Below are 24953 nucleotides of genomic sequence, written 5' to 3'. Positions count from 1 at the left end.
GGGGTGTGGGGAAGCTGCCTCTTTTAAGGACACCTTACCAGTGGTCAGGGACACTGTTCTTGAGATAGTGCGGTGTGAGTGCCCATGTATCAGGTTGGGCTTAGAGACAAGCTTACAGTCCTGTTGGTGTACCAACCAATCACTTTCTGAGCTGCTGAAACTGGCCTCTGGGGTATTGGTAGAGAACCCCCACCTCTTGGTATTGGGGGACTTGAACCTACCTACCTCGGGGACCAGCTCCAGTAAAGCTTAGGAGTTCATCTCCTCCATGGTGAGCTTGTCTCAAGTATTCTCAGGCCAGACTGTCAGCCTTCCTAGGTAACCAAACAGGAAACATGACTTTATTGTAGTCTTACAATAATTCTGCTTTATTGTAAGGCTACATTAACAGAATCTTGCAAGTCTGAAAGAACAAATCTCCCACCATCTCTTTTTAAAGCCTGATCAATTAGGGCAGATCCTTTCTAAGTTTCTTTCTCTGACCATTACGTTGCTGCAGGCTCCTCCCTTTTTCATCTGATTGTTCCCTAGGCAGCTTCTCTTACCCACATCCCTCAAGATTATTCCCACATACCATTACATAGACTCATGTGGGTAGTCCCTCTTTGAACTTTATTTTTGTCTCTGAGCAAATGGTTGGTGATCTGGAGAGGGAGACAATTTCTATCACCCCATTGCCATGGTCAGATCACACCCTGATCCAGATATGATTGAGAATTCCAGGTACCTCTGTAGGTCAGTGGGACCCATTCAGATGGTCCACTGCCTAATGTGACCAACTGGTTTCTAAATGGCCTTGGGGAGCTTCCTATTTCCCTGGTAGGCAAATTTACCCAATAACTGTTGCCCAATGGTGGCAGGAGGTGCACTGAGTGCTGGAAAGTATAATCCCTGAACAACCTCTTCCTGGTGGTCAATTTCAATTGTTGCCTTCATTTTCTGAGACCTTCTGGGAAGTGAAGCACCAGAAACAATGTCTGAAGACAAGAAGTGAATCTGACAGAGCACAGTTACACACTTATATTTGGGCAATAAGTGAGGCCAAAGGTGCCTACTTCTACTCTCTTATTGCACTGGTGGCTGTCATCAGTGATCTTATTTAGAATGACCAGCTCCGCTTTTTAGGGAAGGTTGTTCCTAGAAGCAGCAGATTATTTGGACCTTTTTAGTCAGGATTCAGGTCCAGGTATGGGACAGAGACAGCACTGGTCACTCTCTTGAATGACCTGTGTTAGAACTTGGGTGGGAATAATGCAGCTCTCTTCATCTTTTTGGACCTCTTGGTAGGTTTTGATACCACCAGTCATGATATCTTACAGGACTGCCCACAGAGGTTGGGGATTTGAAGCATTGTTTTGCAGTTGTTCCTGTCCTTCCTCAATGGGTGGATGAGCGGGTGGAATTGCTCCTCTTTCTTTTGCTCTTTAACCGCTCTGTGAAGGTGCTGGTGAAGTCATCTGATGATTCAGGATGCTCACATCACCATCCAGGCTGTAAGGGAGATGCTAATAATGCCCTTTCCTGGTGCCCGGAGGTTCTAAAGACCTGGATGGGAGAGAACATACTGAAGGTGCACCCAAGTCAGAGTTACTGTTTGTACATCAGGGTTCTCTGTCAACACCAATAGTATCTCTAGATAATAGATGCTATTTACACAAGAGCATTTAGTCTGACCTCTCTGTCATGACCTTCCCGTCTTGGGTGGCCCTTCACAGTTTAGCTCAGGGCATCATTGAGGTGCTCAAGCTCCAGCACCATGACAAGGTAACGATCCTTTGCTGAAGCTGGCTTGCAGCTAAACCTCAAAAAAACCAAGATTATGGCAACCAGCTTGATTGATAACTGGCAAATAGAGGGAGAAAATGTAGAAGCAGTGAAAGACTTTGTATTTCTAGGTGCGAAGATTACTGCAGATGCTGACTGCAGTCAGGAAATCAGAAGACGCTTAATCCTTGGGAGAAGAGCAATGACAAATCTCAATAAAATAGTCAAGAGCAGAGACATCACATTGACAACAAAGGTCCGCATAGTCAAAGCAATGGTATTCCTATAGTAACATATGGCTGCGAGAGCTGGACCATAAGGAAGGCTGAGCGAAGGAAGATCGATGCTTTTGAACTGTGGTGTTGGAGGAAAATCCTGAGAGTGCCTTGGACTGCAAGAAGATCCAACCAGTCCATCCTCCAGGAAATAAAGCCAGACTGCTCACTTGAGGGAATGGTATTAAAGGCAAAACTGAAATACTTTGGCCACATAATGAGAAGACAGGACACCCTGGAGAAGATGCTGATGCTAGGGAGAGTGGAAGGCAAAAGGAAGAGGGGCCGACCAAGGGCAAGATGGATGGATGATATTCTAGAGGTGACGGACTCGTCCCTTGGGGAACTGGGAGTGTTGACGACCGACAGGAAGCTCTGGCGTGGGCTGGTCCATGAAGTCACGAAGTCAGAAGCGACTGAATGAATAAACAACAACACACAAGAGCAGGTTCACAATTTGGGGTCCCTCTGGAGGCTGTGGCTAGAGGGGCTTATGCCCAGCTTCAGTTGGTACACCAATTGTAACCCTATCTCATGTAGGAAGTTACAGTAACTCATAACTCATGACCACCTGATTCAACTACTGCAATGATCTTTACCTGGGGTACCCTCAAAGACAACTCAGAAACTGGAGAAAATGCAGCAGCCCACATGCACTAACTGGCACCTGGTGTTCAGAACACATAAACTTATTTTGTGGGTCCTGCATTGGCTGCCAATTGGTTTCCAGGTACAATTTAAGGTGCCGGTGTTGACCTATTAATCCCATGATACTTATAATTGCAAGGCCGCCTCCTCCAACCAGAATTGGCTCAACCAACTAGCTTTTTCAGGGAGCAGTTGCTTGCAGCCCCATATTCAGAGAGTGGAGACAGCCAAGGCTGCTTTTCTGTGGCAGCAACATAAACTACTGAGTGTTGTTAGATTGTGGCAAATACAAGTTTAGTAAACAAAGAAACGAACTAAGAACTAAGATTAAATCACTATTATTGGAGGTTGCATGGCTGTAGAAATCAGATGGGGCAAGTTAATGGTATGACAGTTGGACTACTGCAAAAGGATGGAACCAGTCGATGATTTGAGTAAATTGCCGTGGAACATTAAGGGAATTACTTTCATGTAAACATCTTTGGTAATCGGGAATTTTAAGACTGTGATTTGTTGATGATGCTGCACCTTTTCCTCACAAGGAGCCAATATTTTCAAAATGAGATACTGTAATCAAACTAGTTAAATCTTAATTTTTGCATCTGAGATTTCTTTGGCCTTCGCATATGTTTAAATGCTTGTTTTGTAAGTAACTAACAAAACATGACTAAAAAGAGAAAAAAATAGTTGTTAATGTTTTATATATTGTGTATATATTCACGTAGAATATAATGAAGTGTATACTCTAAGTATGTTTACTCAAAAGTAAGCACTGCTGAATTCAACAAGGTTTTCTCCTAGTAAGCTGTGTTTAAGACTGCAACTTCATCATCTGAAGAAGTGCATTGTTTGAATCTCCACTTACAGTAGACCATTGAAACTTATGGGACTTGATTGAGTAATGATTAATAAGATCCACTGATATTTATATTCCATTAATTTCAGTGGGGCTTGTGAATTATTACTTACATCCCATCATTTTTAATGTTGCCGTAATTATAATCTGTCTGCAATTTCAGGGCAAGACATTCATGTTTTAAAAACACTTTTTATTTGCATGAAATTTTTGAGGGAATTTGTCTCTAGAAAATCAAATATAAAAAAGGTATAAAGGTTATCAAGATTTCCCAGACTAGCCTTTAAATAGAAGGGATATAGAGCAAAAGTGCTTTGTACTATCACTAAATTAGGTAAAGGTAAAGGTTTCCCTTGACGTAAAGTCCAGTCGTGTCCGACTCTAGGGGGCGGTGCTCATCTCCGTTTCTAAGCCTTGGAGCCGGCGTTGTCATAGACACTTCCGGGTCATGTGGCCAGCATGACTCATGGAACGCCGTTACCTTCCCGCCGAAGCGGTACCTATATGCAGCATTTCCTGTATTTCTGCTTGGATTAATCTTTACACAAAGGAAATGGCACATTGGACTGAGCTGCAATTTTGTGTACATTTGCTGTGTCTACTAAATACAGAAGGATTTATGTCTGTATGTATCTGCACATCTCTACTAACACATTACCATGGTAAATAGGTCCACACTTCACACAAAACTATAACCTGTGGATTTAATGTTGATTTAATATTTCTCACTGTTTTAATGCTTTTTTTTTTTTTAGTTTTATATGCTGCCCAGAGTCCACTGGAGTTGGGCAGCCAATACATTTCAATAAATAATAATAAATAATATAGCTTTACTATGGTTTACTGAACTGGGTTCACCAAGGCCATGACCTTGAAGCCACAGTGGCTGAGATCACATTACATAAAGCTGAAACCAAACAACCAAACATCAACTCAGTCAGATATGTGAACCAGGTCTGTTTTTGCTTTTCTTACACAACTCTAATGTCAGGTATGAAACAACCCTATCAGAGCAGAAGATGTCTTTTGTATGTGGAAGGCACCTCAGTCTTTCATGTTTAACATTCTAATTGTGTTTCTCCTCTTTCTGTCTTTATACAGTATGAAAGAAGTCATGGAAAAACAACTGTTGGGAAAAATTAATAGTATGCCTCATTCATAAAAAACAAATACTTAATAATTGGGCCTGTAAACATTGAACATTTGTGATATTGTCAATTGCCAATTAGTCATTGTTTCATCAATGTAAAGTGTGTTTTAATATATCTGCTGAATTACATAATATTGTATAGATAATATTTGGGGTACAAATTTCTTTTTAATATTACTGTCTCAGAAACTGGACTGGAAATTTGAAATATGATAAACTTTAAAGCAATCAGCCAGAAATGTGCGTAAGACATGCAAAGCTAAAACTGCAAGGTGGATTAATTTTTTAAAAAACCTTTTCTGCTTTACTGGTCTAAGAGAAAGGTATCAAGCACGGCATAACATGCTCTCTTCCAGTGAGTTTACACATAAACACATGCTTTATTGCTATAAAAAATCAATCCTCTAAATTTAGCAAAGCAATGGATATTGATATTGATTTTTCTATGTGAACAATAACATACTTGAACTACAGCAAGAACTTTATATTACAGTAAATATTAAGAATGATAAATAGAAAGCAATATGCATATTCAAATCTCATTTTGCACTGAGATTAGAATACTCTAAATCTATAGCAGATTTAATACAAATAGAAGTAGCTATTTACTTTGCCTTCCAGCACCTATGTGGAGTTACAGTGGTTTAAATTTACTTTTAAATATATTAGAATAATTATAAAATAACAAAACAGGTATGAATTTTTAAAATATTGTATTTTGGTGTTTTTTTTCTTTTGTCTATGAACAGGTATTTTATAAATATTAAAAGAACTTAGCCATATGTCACAGACTTACATTGTCCTTAGGCCTTGGGGTTGTCTTCTGCGTAGAAATAATTTTTACCAGTTTTTGAACAGAGAAATCATATAATGTTAATTTTAAAGTCCCACATTTAAATGTAAGTATGCAAATATGTGAAAACTAGAACCTGATACTTGGGAACAACTCAAAATAAAAATTTAATTTGTATGGAAAAGACTGTTTAAAGTTCTTTATGACCTATCCTGCCAATTAATTAAATGAAACCAAATACTTTTAAAAACACAATTTATAGAATAATATTGACGCTAGATCTCACTTTCATTTGAATGCTGCTTATCTCAAAATCTATCTACAAGCCTTTTCCTTATAGCCTTCTTTATGAGGGCTCCTTCGGAATCTTACATTTCTTGGTTACTGAACATTGTCATTGCTGTGTTTTATCTTCCAAATAACAAGACATCATCTGAAATCGAAGCTGTTAATTTGCTTAGTATGTAAGTGCAACTCAAGTCTGATGGGGCTCTTGAATTATCATGGCATCAGAGCTCCCCAAGCCCACATTCAGCACCAGACTATATGCTGCATTGTAGAAAAATACTGTATTTTGTTGCATTCTAGGAATAAAGGGCCAAAAAGACCAACAGAACTTGTGAGTCCCTGTTCCCCCCAAAACAGAAAACTGCTAGTACCTAATATCTAAAGATGTTCTCACTCCACAATCTGCTGCCGCATAGATAATAGTCGAACCCCAATTCTGTGATGTGTGTCACTGAACCACTGCTCCCCTTAAAGAGAGCAAAGAGGCATTAATGATTTGCATGAATTATTTCTCCGCCACCAGCCCGTTCTTCCCTTGTTCCCTTCAGAATAAAGCTGCTGGGGAAAGGTATGTAGTAGCTATCAGTGCCTCCGCAGAGAGCTGGTCAGTTAAGTGTTTCAGTAGTTTACGTGAATTCTTTTCCTGTTCACGAATCATTCATTAACAGATACAGTGATTTCTGTGAATGTGCATTCTTTCTAAATTTTGGCCAAGAGTTCTGGACTTCGTAAATTCTTTGCAGATTTCATCCTTGATTTATGTCTCTTTAGTTTTGGCTGCAATGATATCATTAGAATCGAATTTTATTTCTTTTGTTCCTTGACTCAATAACAGGAACCTTTTAAGTGAGGAAGACCCATAGAAAACGGTGAATAACTGATACCATTGTGTACACGTGACACCTCCTTTCCTTCTAGAAAGCATTAACTAGCAAAATTGTTTCTGAATGTAAAGATGAAACCAAATGCATTCTTATGTCCTATCTTATGAACCAGATATGTATTTAAGTAATGTTTCATATTGCCATATTCTTGTACACATATTACATGAACATTAAGCATCATTGCCATTCCTGAAGATTATTTAGGAAGGAGTACAAAGCACAACAGTTTCCCAAACAATTGTGTCAACAAAAACGTATTTGCAAGAATGTTCATGAATAGTAAAGAAAAAGAAGTATGAACATGGATAAACCAAACAGTCAGTTGAAAACTGAATGAATGTTCGTGAACACTACAGTAATTGACCAGCTCTTACCCTATTCCACTGCTGACTTCTCAATTCATGAATTTCTTGTTTAAAGGGATTTGTTGAAATTAAGGGGTGGTTAGATGCACCTGAAATTCATGTATCGAGTCAGTTTCAATTTACAATATTTCTTTTTAGAAATTTTGTAGAAAAGATATGCAACCTGATGGATACAATTTGAGGAAATGAGCTCCAATCATCTGAATCTCATTTCATGTATTGGTGTTTTTTTTTTAAATCTAAGTACTATTTAGACAGCATATTATTAGCTGTTCATCTCACTAGACAGGTTCTTTTATCATTAATCAAAAGCTGTTTCCTCTTATGTTTCCATGAAGTGGCAAAAACATTCTCTAAAAATAACGTTTGAACAACATGCAGTTTGAATCAGGTTGTATGCAGAGGGCAAATTCATATTTTCAACAGAAATATTTTGAGCTTCACTACTGATTTCAGTACAGTCACAACCACTAACTTTAAGAAAGACAAGAAAACAGGGATAAAGCATAAGAATATTTTCTGAGATAGGAATTAAGACAGGATCCTGACTTACCCAGAAAGCAACCGAATAATAATGCATGATTTGTGTAGATAATGCTGGAATTATTTTAACTCTACTGAGAATTATTAGCTAGTGTGGGAAAAAAAGAATCAATTGAATTGTTTGGTTAATTAGCCATTTAACAGGTTTAGTCCAATTAATGAGATCACACTATGTTTAAAGATTATAAAAATATCTCTGTATAGCACAATTAATCAATACTTTTGAATGCTACTAATATTTAAATAGTTCAGTGTAAAGAGACTGAGACATGATCGTATTTGGAGAACTGATGCTAGTCAAATGTGACCAGCTAAATGAAAGCCTAAATGTAGCCTGTGTATATTTCCATTAATTTTGACAAGGACAGTTCTTTTCCTATTAATTTCAATACTTAGGTCAGATTTTTTGAGAACAGCATACTGTTTTAAACAGTTGCGTGGCATAAACCATGTTCATGAAAGAGATATTCAGGAGAAATCAAACCAAATTGACTAACTTTTGAAGTTCCTATTAGCAAATCTGCTTAAATATATTTAAGATCAAACTCCTCAAATTGGCTAGAAAGTAAAGTAATATAAATCACCCGGCTAATAGGTAGCATTAAAAAAGGCTCATATTTAGCTAATGAAATCTATCTACTACCTATAAATATGCAATTGTATGAAAGGGCGGCACTTTTGCATGGATTGATCATTCTCCACTGGACATGCACAGAACATTCATTAGACTTAGGCATGCACTTTATTTATGATCAAGCTTCTTCTCATTTTGTCTTACCCTCATCCCTTCAAATCTTGACAAGGCTCTTAAAGGCCTCAATGCTCTCAGTGTCCTAAGGGATTTAATGGCACCAAGTTCTGAATAACCCAGTGCATTTGCTGTTAAACTAACCAAAGATACCTGTGGGGGTGAAAAAATGATAAATAAAATCATCCTTTTGTATTTAAAGCTGTAGCATTTTTAGTAATGTGCAGTCTGGAGGAACTATAGAACTTTAGTAATGTGCAGTCTGGAGGAACTATAGAACTGGGGACATCCCAAAGATAAACAGGTTCTTGCATGAACTTGAGATCCTTCAGCATCAGCTTTGTACTTGGGTATGTGGGACTGTGAGGAACAGGTTGCTAGCACAGTCTGCTAAACTATATATTTTTAAAATTAAGATTTATTAAATAAGTCATGACTGGGTTCATATAAGCTATTATGTCATTAATCATTGTTTGCCATCCACAGCAGTTGAGTTCAAACATTATGGTTTAGTATGTGTACTCCAATTAGCAGAAGCTCAGTAAAAAACATACTTATGCTACACTACAGGCATGGCAATGACATTTTATTTGGGAATACTTTAATGAAAAGCAGGCTAAGTACTCTTTTTTAACAAGTAAGTAAGTACATTTAAAATCTGGCAAACCTTTATTTGCAATAAAATATGTACCACTAGTAGGCATTCAACAGAATTCCAATATTCTACTTCTACTGATAGCACAGGCCTTGATGATGAAGTGGAAATGATTAATTTAATTTCCTCCTTCAAGCACCTTACCCTTCCAATGTCTGATCTGAAGGATCTCTCTTAAAAGCAGGCATCATAGGAAGAGGGGAACGATGGGAGAGGGGGAACCAATTCCTTCAACTTTCACAAAAAGAGCACTGAATTCTACCCCTGGTGTTAAATTATTTTTAACTTGTTATAGACCCTATTGTCAACAAAGCCATACTTATTCTTCATAAATTGAAAAGGTCATGTGGAATGCTTTGATCTGAATTCTTCAAATCTGAGGGGACTCTTAACACTATGCTAGGACATCGTGTATTTAAAACACTCAGATGCTATTTTACTGACATAAAAGGAAATAGCATCACAGAATCATTTCTTAGCCTTTCAATACCCCAATTTGGGTATTATATAAACTAGAATGCTAATGTGGTTAAGCCTTGGCCCTGCTAATATCACCCAAATGACCCTGGATTCTGTGCAGGACTTGTGAATTCAGAATGCTTGAGTGGGGCTTCCAGGGAAATGTTACATAGGCTTAGACTATTCTCACAACTTGTTTGGAGAGAGGTCTATGAACTGGCTTCCATTTTTCTGATCATTGACTCTGCTATCCTGAGAGTGCCAAGCACTATATGGAAATCAAGTTTTCCAAAGGAGTATTGATCAAAGCAAACAACAACGTAAAATGTTAAAAGGGAAGAAGTTGTGGCAATTTTTTAAAAGAGCTTAATAAAAATATCCTACATAGTAATAGAAAATATATTCTGTCTGAGTGTGGATCATTATGTAGTCCAAACAATACCATCCCAAATAGCAAGACTGGGGTAGGAACCATAAAATAAAGAGCAGCTCAGGAAGAGAAAGTAGAAAACCTGGGCAGTGGATGAAATGAAAGAAGAACTTTAGCAGACTATCTTGGAAAAAGGCATGGTGCGATAGCTGGCTAGCTGGCTGAAATCCTAAATGAGAATATTTTATACTGTGAAGTTTTACTGCAGTTTCTACTTGAGACATAGATAATACTTAGACAATGAGTACCTACATCAACAATCAGGAAGTCCAGCCAACACCAGGCATTAGTAAAGTATGTTTGATATCCATAAGCCACCCACTTCAGAAGCATTTCAAGAATGAAGATGTAAGTGAAGACCTTGTCAGCATATTCCAATATGGTCTTGATCGTTTTCCTCTGTTCTATGTATACGTCTTCAAATGCCTGTAAATGGTACCCAAGTTTTAGTTTCTATTCAGTTAAAAAAATAATACAAAGCCATATATTTCTTCCACTTTTGTACAAAGAGTTTAGATCAATTAGTTAAACTATACAGGCAAAGAGTGTACATTCCAGGCTATTATCTTTAAATCACTTAAACTGTTTCCTTCCACAAAGAAGTAGGATGCATTATTTCTGGCAATCCAAATCTATCGTTATAATGAATGTTTATGATGATTTGTTATATTTACCACCAAGTTTTCCTGGATTCTTTGCTACATTTACCACCAATAAAAAGTTAAAACTAAAACACCAAATTAAAATCAAGAATATTACAATGAATTAAGATTATTATTAAGTAGAAGTCTAAGCTTCGACTTTTTTTATTGTTTGCATTGCCTTTTAAATATTGTAAGCTGCCCAGAGTCATTATTTTGAGATGGGCTATATAAATCAAATACACACACACAAACACACACACACACACACGTACATACACATATTTGATTTATATAAGCTATGTAAACAAGCAAGCAAGCAAACAGGGTTTTTTTAAGGCCTTTTCAGAAAACAAAAATGCTAAGTTTCTGAAATCAGCAGAGAGTATAATCAAAGACTTGGGGTGACTACAGAGAAGGCTTAACCATGAGTCTCTATGATCTAAGCCCACAGAAACAATAGGTAAACCTCCTCAGATGACCACAACAAGCTGGGATAGGAGGATCATAGACACCAAAGTAGTATCTAGTATAACCCAAGAGTACAAGAATAGCCCTGCTGAATCAGGCCAAGGCCCATCTTACACCATCGTTTTGTTTCTAATAACCAACCAGATTTGACTGGCCTGCTCACAAAAAGGAGACACACTCTTCCCCTACCATGTCCCCATGCAACTGGATTTGGAGGTATGCTAACCTCAGTTGGGGAGGTAATATTTAGTCTTCAAGACTAATAGCCCCTAATAACCTGGGTCCAAGTTATAAAAAAATAACTTTCACAATATCTTAGCAGATCTGCTACTATAATTGCAGGTCTGTCTGATATTGCCCCTCCATGGCACTACCCATTAGTGTACTCCTCAATGGCAAAAATATTTCTTTTAATCTAGCCACAAAATTTTACCTTCCCCTCCTCCAAGTATAAAAAGGATGTTATCCATTCAAAGGCTTTTCCAGTTCTGAAATATATTTCATTTGGTTTTGGTTTTGAAAAGTGCAAATATTTTTACATTTACAATGTAACCCTCTCCCCCAACATTTTTTAAAAAAAGATTTATTATTTTCACTTACCAAAGCACCACTGCTAAGAAGAATCATAAAGACAATGAAGGTTTCAAACCAATTGTGTTCAACTATTCGGAAACAAGTTTTTCTGAGATTCCACCATTGTTTTCCTCTTCCCTCTTCTACATTGACTTGACAACACTTGAATCTTTGTACACAACCTAAAATGCATTAAGTGTTAAGAAGATGAAAGAGAAACAACAACAACAACAAAAATGTTTTACATTTCTTGATCTAAGACTGTCTGGCAATGACAGAACTGTAGCCTTTTCACAATGATTTTTCTTTTTTATTAAGTAGATTTATATTCTATCCTTCATTAAGGAGATCTATGTAGTGCTTTCTTCTTCAACTTTAACTCACAATAAGCCTGTGAAGTAGGCTGAGCTGAGAAAGAGTGACTGGCCTAGAGTCATCTAGTGAACTTCTGTGGACAGGTAGAGTAGAACCTGGGTCTCCCCACTCCTAATCCAACAGTTTAACCACCAAAATCACACAAAATTTGATTTGCATTCCTTTCAATTGTATGTCTTCCAGTAATACAATAAACTAAACAAAAAGCTTGGATACTTAATCTTCCCTGACCTTCTGTAAAACAAGCTTCAGGTTCAAGAGCTTCCTCAGGTTCTGCCTCTGGTTGTTCTTCAGCAGGGAGCCCAATATCAACTGTGCTTCCTTCAGATGAGCTAGAAGAATTTAGTTTCTGTTAAAGGAAAGAAATGTAGTTAATACATTCTAAAATAATACAGACACAAAAAACTCCAGCCATCATTAGATGTCCTTTTAAAATGCTATATGGTCTCTTTGGAAAAACAATAAACATTAACCAGAAATAGGAACATTACTCTGAAATAGATATTGCAAATTAGCACATGAATGGACAAAGAAGGATTTACTGCTCAGTAACATGTAGGTCTGCACTACAGTGTGGATGTTTAGTGCTCTCTTAATGGTTTCTGTAAGTTTCATTTCTGAGGCAAAGTTAATCGAAGCCTGATGCTAAGGTATGATCAAACAACAATAGCATTGTGCCTTGGGGAGAATAACAGCATTTTACACAATAGCTAGTAAAGAAGTAGTAACAAGAGAACAACGTGGCTAAATGCATTCTGAATTTGATGATGACTGAATGTCACATAGAACATTTGGAAGCACAGAAAGAAGGAAACATATCAAACTAGAGATCTTCTGGAAAGCATGGTGGTAGACTGAATGGTTACTGCATTAATTCCACTGAAAGGACTAAGGACTAGAGAAGTAAAAGATGGAATGTGAGAGGGAAACAAAAACTAAGGAGTTTAAATAAAAGCAGAGAGGAAGATCACAGGTGAAAACTGTCATGGTAACCCCAAAAGAACTGAAGAAAAATGCCTGTGGGAGAGAAGAGAAAATGAAAAGAAAGGATAGCTGATTAGATAACCATTTTCTGTCTCTGTCCAATCATCCAGAGCTTCTTTTTTTCCCCTTTCTTATAAAGATGAGGAATTAGATACAAAAAAAAAGAGAATCAAATCAAATGGGAAGCAGAAGATGGAAAATACAGCTGCAATCAGATCTGTGAAATAATCAACATCTAAGCACACAACTTTTTATAAAGCCCTATAAAGACAGGACTGTTGGTTGCTTGGCTTTCTACTAGGAAGTATACCATACTTAAAAAATAATAATACTCTGATCTGTCACATTGCAGTACTCATTTTTTTAGTAGCCTTTTTTTTTAGTAGTCATGTTATTATGGATCTCTACCATCATTACAAATCATGGAATACTTTGGCATAGATTTTAATAGGTTGCCTATATCACTCAGACGACCATCCACACAACATGGTGCCAGGGCACAATTGGCTCTGGGCCTGTCAGACCAGATGATTTCCAGAGTGGAGCCTGCATTGTTGGTCTGCCTAGCTAGTTTACTGTATTGGAGTTTTATGGACTGTCTGTTCTCCCTTTGTGGGAAACTCATGTGTGTTCCTACTTCCAAGCTCCTGGACTCAAGCAAGCCATTCTGATTCAAGATAGTTGAATTAGCCCAGATATCTTCTCAGCTTATGCTATCTGTCAGTGCCTCAGGCTCTGAGAAGATAGCGTAAACTGAGAAGATAACGTAAACTGAGAAGATATCTGGGCTATTTCAACTATCTTGAATCAGAATGGCTTGCTTGAAGCCAAAGCATCTGCCTGCCTTTGTGAGTCCTTTTTGGACCCAGCTTCTCTGGTGATTGTTTCTTCCACATGGTTCCCTTCAGAACGCTATCTTCTCAGCTTACGCTACCTTCCCAGTGCCTCAGCGTAAAAGATGCTTTGGCTTCTCCTGAGAGGGCTAAGTGAAAAAGGCAAAAGGTAGGTGCGGGGAACTGGGAGAGGAGGCAGCTGGGTGAAGGAATGCAGGCTGGGGAAGGTGGAACTTGCTATTGGTGGCCGTGCACCCATGCAGGGCGCTTCCCGCCCCACAAGGCAGGGTGCAGGGCTTCCAAAAGGGCAGAGATGGTGGGGAGATAGGTTGGGGGGAGATAGGCGGGGGGAAGTTGAAGGCGGTGTTCAGGGCTGGGAGGAACCAAACTGGGAATAACTTGGATTGAGGTGGGTGCTCAGGCTAACGGCAGGTAAAATTCACTTAATGATGGCAAGGGGAATTGTTAGGATTGCCATTGCTAAGCGATGCCATCTCGCTTTACAACTGCATGGCTTAGCGATGGAAATTCCAGGCTACCTGTATTTGCAAATGGTCGCTAAAATGAGGTAGCTGCTTGATGACGAAAGGCTGTATTGTCCAAGGATTCATTGGAGGGAGATTTTATATTCTAATCCATTTGCATGAAAGTATTTCACACTGTCTAATCTCTGAAAAATACCCCCACCCATTTCAGAAATATTTCTTATGCCCTAAATCATGTACATTAATAGCATTTAAAAGCTTACTTCTTTGCTTTCTTCCAAATCAGACTCACTACTGAACTCCTCGGTATTTAAATTTTCAAAATCAGATTCCCCAACAGCAATTGGTACAGTCACAGTCAGACTTGGGTTGTTAATGAATGACATGTAATCACTTTCATCTACCACGTATTTTTCCACACTGCTGCCGGTGCCTATGCCACTGGTGGTGGTTCCATTTCCTTCTCTAAAATAATCAAGATCTTTGGTAATTTCCATGGTGTGGTTAGAGATGCAGCTGTTCTTATTGTGGAGCTCCTCAAGCGGCTTGATTTCATCTAGAGCTTTTTGCTTTTTGACAAAGGATTTCTGGATGAATTCATGGATTTTTCTTTTCATAAAATCCATTCCTTTATCAATTCTCGCCACCGCAATCTGGAGATTGTTCATTTCATTATCATCATCCGAGGCAGCAAGGTTATCTGCACTAAATGAGCTCAGGAGCAAGGCCAAAAAGAGATTCAGCACCTAAAGGAGAGAAGGAAAATTCATCCTTGGTTTTGTTCAGAAGATGCTATGCATTGGAATAATTCATTTGAAATATATTAACGACTCACAACCTAGTCCATGTATCAAGCATTGTAAGTACACAAGGAATGTATGAGTTTTAGGCTGTGCTAACAAAGATAAAGGCCAACAGGACACATGCACACACATAGCCACACAGCCTGAGCTCACACATCCAGCTAAAGCATTCCTTAGGGTATAATGGGTACAGATGTTTACAGAACCTATATCACCTCTGAAACCCCCTCCCAAAATGGCACCTGGCTTTGGCCAAGTCACAGAAAGCTCAGGGCTGCCCTTGAGCCAATGGAAGTTCTGTAACCCTGCCTTGGAAGATGAGTGTTTATGGATTCTCATTGCATAGTCTATAGGTTTCCTCCTAATTTATGAATCTTGAAGGAAAGATTGACTTCATGAACATGAATCTTCATGAATTCAAAAGGGTTCACAAACTTTGAAGCACCACTGTATTTTTGTAGGTTGGCAAATAAGTTTCTTTTAGCAAATATTTTTAGTATTTCATTTTGGCAGATTGCCTTTGGCCCAGGAGAGATCAGAAAAGTCAGGAGAGATCAGAAAAGTCACACACCAGGCATTTCTATAAAAATAATTTTATTTACAGAAAGCAAAACATATTTAAAAGCTTCTGCATTCTTACAGGCTCTCAGTGAGAGCTGCTTAACTCTCTACATGCCTACACAGAAGGGAAACTGAAACTAAAACAAGTCCAGGCAAGTTCTTCCCCCCAGGTGCAAAAATTAACGACTGAAAAGGGGACAGTTAAATTCAACCTCTTCACCCGGCCAAAATGATTAGTTACATAGTAACCTTAATCTGTAGTAGAAAACATTAACACTCCCCTTTTTATACTACAGAATAAGATGCAAACCAATTTTCTTTGACAACTCTGTCTTTCCATTCACATTACTTTAACATTATCTCCCCTTTGGTTTAACAGAAAGCTATCATCCTTCTTCCTGTGTATTTCCAAACCTAGGTTATTTGTTATAGTTCCAAGGCTTTTTAATGTGAAATGGCTTTTCATGCAGGCTTCAAAATCAAGCCTTTGTTTTTCTGTTGGTGTGAACAGCAGCAAATCATCAACATAAACGCACAGATACATACAGCCTTGTTTGTCTTTCTTCATATATACACATGGATCTGCTTTTTCTTTTTCAAAACCAAAATTCTGCAGTTTTTCGTCTAATTTTTGGTTTCAGGATCTAGCAGCTTGTTTTAATCCAAAGATTGACTTCTGCAGTTCACAGACTAGATTCTCCCCTTTTTCATAGCCAGGGGGTTGCTGCATGTATAATTTGTGGTCTAAATCACCATAGAGAAATGCAGTTTGAATGTCATAGTGGTGAACTGACATTCCTTTGAGTGCAGCAATTTTTAACAGTAATCTAATTGATTCACCTTTAGTAACTGGTGCAAAAGTCTTGTCAAAGTCTAAATCTTTCCTTTGAGTGAACCCTTTTGCAACTAACCTTGCTTTATATTTTTGGATTTTGCCATCAGCATCCCTTTTCAGTTTGAAAACCCACCTGCAACGTAGGCAGTGTTCATTGGGAGGTAGATTTACCAGTTTCCATGTTTTATTTTCTTTCAAGGATGCTAACTACTGCTGCATGGCAGAATGCCAATTTTGTGCAATCTCAGGTGGTAAAGCATTCACTTGTTCTAAAGACTCAGGTTCTGTTAATACATGAAATGCCTTTACTGTTTCAGCCTGAAAACGTGATGGAGGAATGCCTTTATTACTTCTCTGAGATCTGCGAGGTAATACAGGGCTTAAATTCTGACTCCTATCACTGTCCTGAGAAGCATCTGTCTCATCAGACAGATCTTCAGTTTGCTTTTCTGGTTTAATGTCCTCATCAGGCAAAAGATCACCATCAGCAAGTCCTTGCTGTTCTCTTGTGGTGGTCAGATCAACTGGACAGCTAGAGTTTAATCTCCCCCAGTTTTGTTCAGCAAAAGAAGCGCTTTTGCTAATTATTTTCTCTCCCATTACGAACCTGTAGCTCCTTTGGCTTTGTTCATAGCCAACAAAGATGGCTTTCTTTGTTGTGGGGCCTCCTTTCCTTCTCTGTTGTTTTGGAATATGAACTGATGCAGTGCTACCAAACACTCTAAGATGGTTTACCTTTGGTTTCACACCATAAAACAAATGGAATGGAGTATCCTGAATCACAGTTATACAATCTGTTTTGTACATAACAGGCAGTTGATATTGCCTCTCCCCAGTACTTAAAAGATAATTGTGAATCTTTAATCATGCATTCCATCGCATTTTGCAAGGTTCTGCCCTTTCTTTCAGCAACACCATTTTGCTGAGGGGTGTAAGGGTTAGAAAGAATTTGTTCTATCCCCTTTTCCACTAGGAACCTTCTGAATTTGTGAGAAAGGTATTCTCCTCCTCTATCACATTGGAGTGCAGATACAGGCCTAGGGAATTTTCCATTTGCCCATGTCACAAAACTTTTAAATTTCTCAAATGCCTCATCTTTATGTTTTAAGATGTAGATAAATGTGTATCTTGAGAAATCATCAATGATGGTCATTGCATACCTTGCTTGTCCAACACTTGGAGCAAAAGGACCAATAATGTCAGAGTGTACAATTTCCAAAGGTCTAGTTGTAACTCTGTCACTGTGCTTACTCACAGGAGCTTTTAGTGTTTTGCATTCTTTGCAAACTACACAGTCTAAGTATTTATCACAGGGTTTTATCTTTAGGTCAGCACACAGCTGTGGCATTTGTGCTATATACTTGAAATTAGCATGACCAAATCTCCTGTGCATCAGGTGTACACATTGGTCATGATATGGAGTGTTGCCAACTGCAGCCTTGCAGCTTGGCTTCCTTGCATTTTGCACAATGTACAAGGAGTCTTTTAATATACCAGTAGCACACAATTTTCCATGTTTACGTATCTCACAACCATTTTTCTTAAATGTTATGACATACCCTAATGCAGCCAATTGTGCCACAGATAAAAGGTTTGATTGTAAATTTGGCACATACAACACACCTTTTACAGTTTCTCCCAAGCAGGATAAATACAAGTCACCTTGTCCCATAATTTTGGTCACAGACCCATCAGCCAAAAATACACTTTGTCTTTCAGTTTTAGACAGTGACACAAAAGAGCTTTTACAATTACATAAATGACAATTGGCCCCAGAATCTAACACCCATACATCAGAATTACCCTTCTCAGCAACCTGTGCAATTTGGCTTGTCTGAAGAGCCTTCTTCTGTGTTGCCCTTGTGTTCTTCTTCTCTGTCTTTCTACTCTTGGGTCTCAAGGCACAGTCTTTCTGCAAATGTCCAGCTGAACCACAGGTGAAGCATCACTGGCTGGCTAGCGCTGTGGCCTCAGCTTCCTTTTCCTTCTTTTCCCTTGTTTTCTGGTATTGCAGCTTTCCAGAAGAGATGGGGGGGATCTTTCCTCTCTCTTCTCCCATTCAGCGAGTAAGCGCTGTATAACATACGATGGGGGGAGTTCTGCTTCAGGCATAGCTTCCAGGGTACAAATCAGCGTGTCCCACATTTCATTCAGTGAGGACAGGAGGATATAGGATTTTGTGAGAGGTATAAATTCCATTCCTTTCTCCTGCAACTCAACAAACAGCTGCTGAATATAATGCAGGTGCTCAGGAAGGCTATCTCCTTCTGCAAGGTAGGCTTTGTACAGCTTTTTTGTCAGGGTAACTTTACTCCCTGCTGTTGCCTTTACATACAAGTCTCTTAAAGCGTCCCAAAGTTGCTTTGCAGACTGCATACCTCGCACGTGGACTAGCTGATTGTCCTCAACTCCCAGGATAATGGTGGCTCTAGCCCGCTCATCCTGTCTCAGCCATTCAGCACTGGGATTTTGGGGGGTTTGCTCACCAATTGGCAGCCAAAGATTGTCTCTGCGAAGATACATCTCCATCTTCAGGGCCCAATTCAAATAGTTGGTCTCTGATAGGCACTCCAGAGGCATTGCTGAGGGCTGGGAGGTAGCCTTCTTCCTTCTTTTGCAAGTCACCTCAGCTGGCTTCTTTGTCCTGTAGACCGGCAGTTGCTGGAAAATCTCCAGGTGGCTCCAGAGAAAATCTTCACAGGTCTTTGCTACCTGCCTTTAAATTGTGCATGAGGTGTGGAGCTGATCTCTCTATTCTCTCTGGGTTTTACTGGGCTGTTTACTGGGCCCATAACCTTTTGGCAGATTGCTAGGAAAGTCTTTGGCCCAGGAGAGATCAGAAAAGTCACACACCAGGCATTTCTATAAAAATAATTTTATTTACAGAAAGCAAAACATATTTAAAAGCTTCTGCATTCTTACAGGCTCTCAGTGAGAGCTGCTTAACTCTCTACATGCCTATACAGAAGGGAAACTGATACTAAAACAAGTCCAGGCAAGTTCTTCCCCCCAGGTGCAAAAATTAACAACTGAAAAGGGGACAGTTAAATTCAACCTCTTCACCCGGCCAGAATGATTAGTTACCATAGTAACCTTAATCTGTAGTAGAAAACATTAACATTTCATTGAAAATTTGACAATTGCATGAAAAGTCATTCTGCTTGAAAAGAGGGTGTCTTAAGAGATTTAAAGAGATGTTACTTCTTAATAAGGTCTAGAATAAATATTTTTTTAAAAATTACATACCACTAAATTTCCAATCACCATAACCATCATGAAGACTGTAAGGCACATGGCTTGACCTGCAACCTCCATACAGTCCCACATGGTTTCTATCCATTCTCCACATAGTACTCGGAACACGATCAAGAAAGAGTGGAAAAAATCATTCATGTGCCAGCGAGGGAGTTCACAATCTTTTGCAATCTTGCACACACATTCCTTGTAGCTTTTACCAAAGAGCTGCATACCAACCACAGCAAAAATGAAGACAATGATGGCCAGGACCAAAGTCAGATTTCCCAGAGCACCAACAGAGTTGCCAATAATTTTGATCAGCATATTTAGTGTTGGCCAGGATTTTGCTAATTTGAAAACACGAAGCTGAAAAACAAGTGACCAAAAGAGTTTGGTAAGTGACAAGACAAATTAGGTAAAAAAAAACAGGTGGAGCCAAATTACACTGAAATAATTTGGTGTCCACATATTACAACACTGAAATACAACCACCATTATTTAAAAATAAAGCTATTTAATTCATTTTCTTCCAGACTTCATCATAATTTATAGTATAAAACTGAAATCCTATTTATGTTTAAGACTAACTTTATGAGTTGGTCTTATTGATATCAGCCAAATAATTGGTTTCAAAGTGCAACCAACTTTTATTGAACAGGGCTCCATATAACTTATATACTCCATTCAAGTTACTTCTATAAAAAAAGCTAAAAATCTTAGGATTATATGTATCCAGTGATGTCCCACCATTGAGGGAAACAACAGAAAGTTAGAAGACTAAAATTAATAAACGGATCTTACTAAATGATCCTTGTTCCAACAGAGACTTCTGTTAATGGGATATGGTAGGACTTGACTTTAGCTACCTTCCCACTTTTCAGCAGTTTCTTGTATCATTTCCCCCTTTGCCATACAATCCCCACCCTTCTGGAACAGATCTGAAGAATCTGCAGTGGCTGCCTTCCAGACTAACGCCTCCACTCCAAGAGACTGTCATCAGATACAAGCCTTAGAACTTTGAGCATCAAGAAAGAAGAGTATTCAGTTCTGAGATTGTGGTTCAGCATCAAAATCAATTAATTTTAAGCATCCGAAATGGGTAAAGGTGATGAACATACACTTGTGTTTGTTAAGTGAAGCAATTTACCAGTCTGAATGATCGGAGAACTGAGAGTCCTTCCACATTTGCTAGGCCAAGTTCAACCAAACTAAGGGTGACAATAAAACCATCAAATATATTCCAGCCTTCTTGGAAATAATAATACGGATCCATGGCTACGAGTTTAAGAACCATTTCTCCTGTGAAGATTCCAGTGAAAACCTAAAATATGACATGCACATTTATCAATTTACAAAAGCTTAAAATTGCATTTGATAGATTTATTCAGATTTTCTTACTGATTATATCTTCAAATGTATTGCATTCTTTAATATCATTTACTGGTCTGTTTTAAAACAGCACACTGGAACTGGAGGCACCATACTGGAAACTTGCATGACATTTTCTCCACTAAGAATTTGTTGAGACTTTGAGCAGGAGAAAGATTTATCCAGCTATCCACAGCAACTCCAGATAGTTACAAATGTTAGGATTGGACTGTCTTTTATTTCCCTTAGAGCAGAGTTCCTCAACCAGGGTTCTGTGAAAGGTCACTAGGGGTTCCCTGGGAGATCACAATTTCTGTAAAAAAATATGTCAAATTCAGGCAAATTCACATTGAAGAGGCAAGTTCCATTCTTTATTTTTAGTTTAAGAACACTGTTAATGCATATAGACAGGCCCACACATGAAACGAATGTAATGTTTTTGTAACTTCTGGCCTATATTTGAGCCTGAATGTGCAGGGGTTCCCCAAGGCCTGAAAAATATTTCACGGGTTCCTCCAGGGTCAAAGGTTGAGAAAGACTGCCTTAGAGCAACACATTGCTCATACTGGTAATTCTGATACTTATAATGGGCAGCAAGACAAAGACCAGCCCTAAATGTGTGTGCACAAACACACAGTTCTACACTTTGTAACAACGTGGAAATGATAATCATTAGAAAAAGTTGCATCAGCATTCTTTTTGCCTTTTAGCTTCTTCCCCCACTTACTTGGCTGTAAGATTTTTATTCTGGCCGTTTTAAGTTGCCCTTCTTTGTGTCATTCAAATGAGAATTTATTTCTTACTTACCAACTTGGAACTGATCCCAGTTGGTAAAGCAAAATTAAACTGCACAGTCTCAGTTTAAATGCAATAAAGAACTGTGATTTAAAATCATCAGCAGTAAAACACTGGGAGGAGGAAACCCCATCGTTAGCCTGCCCACTGCAGCTCTTTCATTTATAGGAATCTACAAAGTTCAATCTCAGACAAATTGTTAACTCTTCCTCCTTTAGGAAGACATCAGGGTTGGGGAAGGCTGATCTATACTGTAAACTTTTTGGTGCATACTTTATTTCCTGAGTAGTTGTAATGCTCTGAGCCATTACTTTTTCAATGCAATTGCTTTAAGTGAACAGATGAGAACAGTTTTTAATCTTATTATTTATTTGATTTTTACCCCACCTTTATTTCTGGTCAACTCAAGGCAGTGTACCTACCTAGTGTTCCTGCCTATTTTCCCTACAGCGACAGCCGTGTGAGGTGGCTTGGGCTGAGAATCATGCAAGTTGGCTTTCAGGTCTAAGGCAGGACTAGAACTCCCAGTCTCCTGGTTTCTAGCCCAGCACCTTAGCCACTACACCAAACTAGCTAAGTAAGCTAGCTTTGTCAAACGTCACCGTATGTTAGCTACTTCCACTTCTAAGTTTAATTATTTATCTTAAACTGGAAAAAAAAGTAGGCAGTTCCAAAGGCTTATTTCAAGGGTTTTCATTAACACTTCAACATAAATATTTTATATATACTGGAATATATAATGATAATATAAATAGCTGTAGTAGTCAGTAGGTCAGTGAATTTCAGGTAGACTGCAGTAATGATGAGCAGGTTACTTTATGAAGAATGAGAAACTGAAATGTCATAAAGGGAGCTTAGCACCTGTGAATTTGCTGCGGTACCTTGACATTTAGTTTGCAGTAAGGACCAGAAATAATTCGTTAGCTACAAATTAGGTAGGAAGAAGGCTTGATTGACAATGAATTTAGTAGGATTGTGTCAATTCAGAAAATTACTTATTCAAAAGTTATCAAACGATAACACTCTGATAGTTGCATTATCAATGTATTTCTATTTATTTTAAAAGTGCCTGAAATACACTTTTAATACAGCAACATATTAAATATCAAATAGAGTTGCTTTTGATAATCCCAATATTTTATTACATTTTCACACATTCTTTAAAAAAATATTGTTCACCTTACTTTGTTATTATGCTGAAATCAAATAAGAAAATAAAATCTTATTTTGAGGCATATGAACACAAAATTACTGTATAGTTTTTTTTTTAAATAGCACTTTCAGCATATATTGCTAACAATATCCAGATTCAAGGCCACTCATTTCTTTTTTAAAGGAAAATGTAACTTTTCACTTAGTGCTGTTATTAACCACATCATTGGAAGAAACAATATTTAAAGGTACAATATCCAAGCTTACCAAGTTTCCAACATTAAGGACTTCAGCAAATCTTTTTGTCATTGGGTAATGTTCCATAGCCATGAACAATGTATTTAAAACAATGCAAATTGTAATGGCAAGGTCAACAAATGGATCCATCACTATGATGTTAACATAATGCTTTAATTTCAGCCAACATGGGCAACAGTCCCAGATTAAGAAAATGTTTGCAAATCTGTACCAGCAAGGTGGGCACTTCTGTCGTGACTCTTCAAGCTCTGTTTAAAAACAAAACAAAACTTTATCATTCTAACACAAAACAAAGACATCTTTCTATTGGTTTTGTTTCCTCAAGTTCTAAGTAGAAATAAAGAAAAAAATGGAAGATTGAATTATATATGATATTGGAAAAGCAATTTGGGTATGTGAGAAATATAAACAGTTTTACTACTCTACATCTACTCTGAAGGAAGTTCTGCTAAAGATGCAGGCCCAGTGTCTCATTGCCATATCTTCAATTCAAATCACTATATTTTAAAAAGGGAACTGAAAAAGTGGAAAGAGGACAATAAAGAAGAACCAAAGTGATCAAGTGAAGATCAAGGTAATTTCTTCTTGGAGAAACACTACAATTTTTGGAAGGGATTAGTTTAGAAAAGTGATAAGGAGAATAAATGCAAGGAGGCAAACTTATCTAAATACATCATGGAGCAGAAGTAGATAAACATTCTTCCTCTCTGATAATTCAATATTAGAGCTCAAGATCACCAGAGAAAACTGATTAGAAAGAACTTCAGGATAAGCAACTACAGAATTTGGTACCACTAAAATATGGCAATGGTCACTAGCTCTGATGGCTTTAAAAGGGAATTAAATTTGTAAAAGATAAACTCATTCATGGGTACTAGCCATGATGGCTATTCACATCAAAAGCAACACATTTGCCTGCCAGGGAACAATGGTGGGAAGAACTATTGCAATCAAATCTTGGTGATGGGCTTTCCAGAGATATCTGATGAACATTATGGAACACAGGATACTGGACTAGGCAGATCTTTGGTATGGCCCAGAAGAGGTCTTCCTATGAAACATTTCATATACTACGGAAATTCAAATATGAAGAGCAAGCTCCTTTGTGGGTCCCTATGGAGGTTTGTATAAAGGTTGGTACTGCTTGGAACCAGACATATGAATTGTTCTCATATTATTGAAACTCACTATTGTTATTACAGAATGTGGTATTCCCCCTTACCCCCCATAAGCTCACTTTATAAAAAACAATAGCTATTTCTTATAATTTTTGCATGTGTATTCAGTTTTTTGCCTGATTTGTTTGATTATCCTGATCCTAGATAAAAATAAGTGAACCCCTTGCTAGTTGAAATCCTTGCCATCAGTATGTCTGTACCTTCCATGGTGTTTGTGATTATGCTAGCTACACTCATGGCTCTTTCTCTTAGAGTGGGGTCTTCCAAAAAGTCCATAGAAATATGAAAAGAACTTGATCTTCTTTTTTTCAGTTCTGTTTCTGTTGTTGTGGCCTGAAAAGAAGAGGGTGTAATGTAAGATCATCCTGAAAATGGCAGTTCAGCGTAACAACTCATATGAAGAATCTCTTTTTGAAGACATACATGCATCATGCTTTTGAATTATGCTTAGTTTTTCATGCCAAACCTTTGCTACTTATTTAATTATTAACCTGGTATTTCAGTATATTCTTCGATAGGTGTAAGAAATGAGTCCTCATTTCAGCA

General features: G+C 38.1%; 1 protein-coding gene across 1 annotated transcript in view; it reads right to left on the bottom strand.

The window, feature by feature from the left end:
* The window catches only part of LOC134507533 (sodium channel protein type 1 subunit alpha), a 96431-nt gene that overhangs the window by 18119 nt on the left and 53359 nt on the right, over positions 1 to 24953 (bottom strand). Inside the window, exons 13-21 of the mRNA XM_063318235.1 lie at positions 24608 to 24740; positions 23239 to 23477; positions 20804 to 20977; positions 19666 to 20022; positions 14484 to 14966; positions 12150 to 12267; positions 11571 to 11725; positions 10111 to 10284; positions 8345 to 8467 (exon numbers count right to left, since the gene is read on the bottom strand). Of these exons, the coding sequence (XP_063174305.1) occupies positions 8345 to 8467; positions 10111 to 10284; positions 11571 to 11725; positions 12150 to 12267; positions 14484 to 14966; positions 19666 to 20022; positions 20804 to 20977; positions 23239 to 23477; positions 24608 to 24740 (1956 nt within the window). The remainder of the gene's footprint in view (positions 1 to 8344; positions 8468 to 10110; positions 10285 to 11570; positions 11726 to 12149; positions 12268 to 14483; positions 14967 to 19665; positions 20023 to 20803; positions 20978 to 23238; positions 23478 to 24607; positions 24741 to 24953) is intronic.

This window comes from Candoia aspera, chromosome 1, assembly GCF_035149785.1.
Source record: "Candoia aspera isolate rCanAsp1 chromosome 1, rCanAsp1.hap2, whole genome shotgun sequence".
Classification (NCBI taxonomy): domain Eukaryota; kingdom Metazoa; phylum Chordata; class Lepidosauria; order Squamata; family Boidae; genus Candoia; species Candoia aspera.
The sequence above is the reverse complement of the archived record's forward strand: the minus strand, read 5'-3'. Positions and strand labels throughout refer to the sequence as shown.